Genomic DNA, 3,529 nt, shown 5'->3' with positions numbered 1-3,529 from the left:
AGCAGGAAAAAAAAAACCGAAACAAAAGCACCCTAATTATGCTGTGTCTTTTGGATTTTAAAAATTGTTTTTCATTCTTAAAATCTCTGGAGTTTTCTAAAATGAATATTTTACGGGTTTCTATCTACTTGTATGACAGATGGACTCTGGACTGACTATAATGATGGAACATGGCCAGAATGCTGCGATGGACCGAGTTTTAATCCAAAAGAGGTATATGGTTATGTGACCTTGAGTTACAAACCATTTGATCAAAAATCAATTATATTTGTTTTCATGGATTAGCTGTCAGCTGGCTGAAATTTTTGAAAAGAATAGAACCTGATTAACCGTACCTTGCCAAGTTATATTAGAAAGTTGTAGCAAATGTTTTTACAGCAATTGTATTGATTGAAGAAAGTAAAAACATTTTTACATTTTTTTGTTGCAACTGCAATTTTGACCTCTATTACTGGTTATACATTTGTGTTTTGGTTATGCTGATGTTACTTTTACTTCTTTTGTTGAAGTCTAGGATCAGCGTTGCTATCTTCAATTTTCACTTTTTCCTAATTCCTTTTGTTCTGTCTTTTGTTTAGGTAGAGGCATTGCAGAGTGCTTTAGATCGATATTGGCCGTCGTACAGCTGTAGCAAAACATCAAATTGCCATGGCGGAAAAGGCACATTTTGGGGTCATGAGGTGGTCATTGAAAATTACTTAGTTACATGTTTAAACTCCAGTTATTATGGAATCTAATAGTGTGTCTTTTGTTCTATGTTCCTGGGGCTGGCGTGTTGCGCATTTGCAGTGGGGTAATAATCTTTCACACTTTTGCTGACTTACACAATTCAACATGTTTAGTGATATTCAATACTATTTTGCTTTTGACTGTAATAATTGAGCCGTTTTCCAAAAAAAGTCTGGTACATTTGGATAGAGTATGTTACTTGCAACATTAAATTGGTACACAAATGGTGTTCGAAGTTTCAAATATACCTTAAACAATAACATAATTTTCCTTTCAATAACATTGTGTATTTTTATTTTATTTTTCCTGATATTTTCTTTGAGACAGAATTTTGTGATTTTCTTGTATAAAATTCCAGTTTTCTAATATTGTACTTTCTCTTGCAGAGAAGCATGGCACATGTGCAAAACCTGTTATCCTAGACGAATATAATTATTTCTTGATAACGCTGAACCTCTATTTCAACTATAATGTTACAGTAAGTTCATTGGGCATATTCTTTTTCTGGTATCCATAAACTCCTTTATTATGAAATAATATCATAATCAAAATGCAACGATAAGTTAATCTTTTTCCTGCCGGACAAGATATCAAACTTGTTTTACTGAATAATGCACTTTGAAGATTAAGGGTCCCTCCTGTGGCCGTAAAATTAGAGAATCTAACTCTAGTTAGTGGGACAAGACTTATTTATACCTTTGATTGTAAAGATTGAATGTATGGTTACATTTACATCATAGCGTACTCTCACTCGTGTTTTCTTTCTCTTTTTTTTTTTTTTAAAAACATTGTTGCAGAAAGTTCTAAATGAAGAAGGATATGTTCCGTCTAATTCAGAAAAGTATCCAGTCGGAGGCATTATTGCTGCAATTGAGAATGCTTTCCATCTAACTCCTTCAGTAATATGCCAAAAAGATGCTATTAAGGAAATTCGACTATGTTTCTACAAGGATTTTAAGGTTGGTATTGGATTCTAGTCTGTAATATACTCAGCATATGAAAAACAGAAAAACAAAAGTATCTTTTGTAAACTTTAGAATGACTTAGTTGCCATGTATCCTATTCAAACACTATTTTTAATTATTTTCTTGCAGCCAAGGGATTGCGTTCTTCAAACCAACCGAATGGTTACTTCATCAGAATCCTGTCCTCAATATGTTAGCTTGCCAGAAATTAAATCATTGGGTAAGTCAATTATTGTTTCATCCCTGTACCAGTTTAACTATAAAAAATAATTCTCTAAATTCTGCATATGAGCAGACTGATTGGAGGAAACATATTAGGGCCTTTTTTGTTTTATGTTATTATTTTTAGTCTATTTTTTTAGATTTTGTGAAGAAAAAAAGCGATAACAAGAAGAAATGAACAAATTTTGTATTTTCATCTTTTTCTTCACATGATTTTAAAACCAAAACATGGAAAACAAAAATAGAAACCGAATGAGCTCGTATTAGCCTCTCAAGTCTCAACATTAGCCCATTTTTGGTAGTCTTGAATCGGAATCTTGATCTAATATCTAGCATATTCGACGAAAGTTCGATTAGAAGAACTCATTCCATTTCCCTTCTCTAATCATCTGTGCTATTATGCATGTGCAGAGCATGGCTATGAAGATGGACTTGAAAGATCGGAATTGGCTGCTGCTCTTTGAGGCCATGGCATGATGCTTGGCAAATGAACAAGGCCACATGAATAAATGTGTTGATGTTGTTGTACCATTTATGTATTTGGAGACAGTTGGATTCTAGTTTAGAACTGGAAGGTTGGTTTGAGACCTTAAACCACCTTAGGTTAGCCAGAAAAGTGAAAGAAATGGATGAAAATTATTATTTTATACAATATGGAAGCAGGGCTTTCATCTGTTTCTTTGTTACAATAAACCATGTTGATGTATCACAAGCAATTCGGAATAATATACTTATTCTAAATTAGTATCATCATATACTTTACTATATAATATGCATACGTCTCTGTTTCTTTACATACATTTTACATTTTTGGGAAACAACAGGAAAAAAAAAAAAAACAGAATTATTTGATACACAACCCACCAATTAATTAGTGTCACCTAGTGGGAAAAAAAAAAGACACATTATTGAACAATAATTTAATGTGTTACTATATGGTCATAATTAAGAATGCCCCAGCACCAAGTTAGATGAAGTGTTGAACTATGGCAATCATTACATTCTTTGATTTTCTGCTTCAATAGAAACAGTAATGTTTTAAACCTTAGCATATAGATCTTATACCCTCATCTCAACACATTTTTCTTTCAATCTAAAACCACAGCAACATCCATAACAGAGAAACAAATGAAGCCATCTCTACCACTCCTCTTGGTAACTACAACTTTTCTTGGATTATTCTTTCTTCCAATTTCAGAACCAAAATCTGACTCATGCAACATAAATCTAAACCTTAAAGTTCCTATCCCTTTTGATATAACAAACCTTCACTGCCTTTCAGTCTGGGATTCTCAGAGTTTCATCCTCAGAGTAGGTGCACCACTTCTAAACTTCATTATATGCATATTCTTCATACAAGTATGGTCAATTCTAGAGGAATTCTCTAGTACTTAAGGCAACATTTCGTTCTATAATAAAAACTTGTTTCATTATCTTGTCCTTTTTTCCCTACTTTAAAAAATTACATAAAATACTTAAAATTTGTATTCACATCATGACATAGCATTTTTAACTTATCTTCATTTTCTGTCTCTTATTTTCTGAAATTAAAAGCAACATAAAATGTTTCTATATTCTGACAGAACAAGAGAAATGTAAACATTCGTGTAATC

At 32.4% G+C, this 3,529-nt stretch overlaps 2 protein-coding genes across 2 annotated transcripts in view; both read left to right on the top strand.

Annotated features, from left to right (window-relative positions):
* LOC107472984 (ribonuclease 2) overlaps window positions 1-2,669 on the top strand; it is a 3,873-nt gene extending 1,204 nt beyond the window's left edge. The window contains exons 3-9 of the mRNA XM_016092513.3: window positions 140-213; window positions 579-680; window positions 790-793; window positions 1,116-1,207; window positions 1,527-1,688; window positions 1,824-1,914; window positions 2,328-2,669. Of these exons, the coding sequence (XP_015947999.1) occupies window positions 140-213; window positions 579-680; window positions 790-793; window positions 1,116-1,207; window positions 1,527-1,688; window positions 1,824-1,914; window positions 2,328-2,380 (578 nt within the window). The 3' untranslated portion in view covers window positions 2,381-2,669. The remainder of the gene's footprint in view (window positions 1-139; window positions 214-578; window positions 681-789; window positions 794-1,115; window positions 1,208-1,526; window positions 1,689-1,823; window positions 1,915-2,327) is intronic.
* Window positions 2,670-2,840: 171 nt separating this feature from the next.
* Window positions 2,841-3,529, top strand: part of LOC107473045 (cytochrome b561 and DOMON domain-containing protein At3g07570) — an 8,584-nt gene continuing 7,895 nt past the window's right edge. Inside the window, exon 1 of the mRNA XM_052257226.1 lies at window positions 2,841-3,227. Within this exon, the coding sequence (XP_052113186.1) occupies window positions 3,045-3,227 (183 nt within the window). The 5' untranslated portion in view covers window positions 2,841-3,044. The remainder of the gene's footprint in view (window positions 3,228-3,529) is intronic.

The sequence above is a fragment of the Arachis duranensis genome, chromosome 2 (assembly GCF_000817695.3).
Source record: "Arachis duranensis cultivar V14167 chromosome 2, aradu.V14167.gnm2.J7QH, whole genome shotgun sequence".
In the NCBI taxonomy this organism is placed as follows: domain Eukaryota; kingdom Viridiplantae; phylum Streptophyta; class Magnoliopsida; order Fabales; family Fabaceae; genus Arachis; species Arachis duranensis.
Note: the sequence above shows the minus strand (reverse complement) of the source record. Positions and strands in the feature narration are given on the sequence as shown.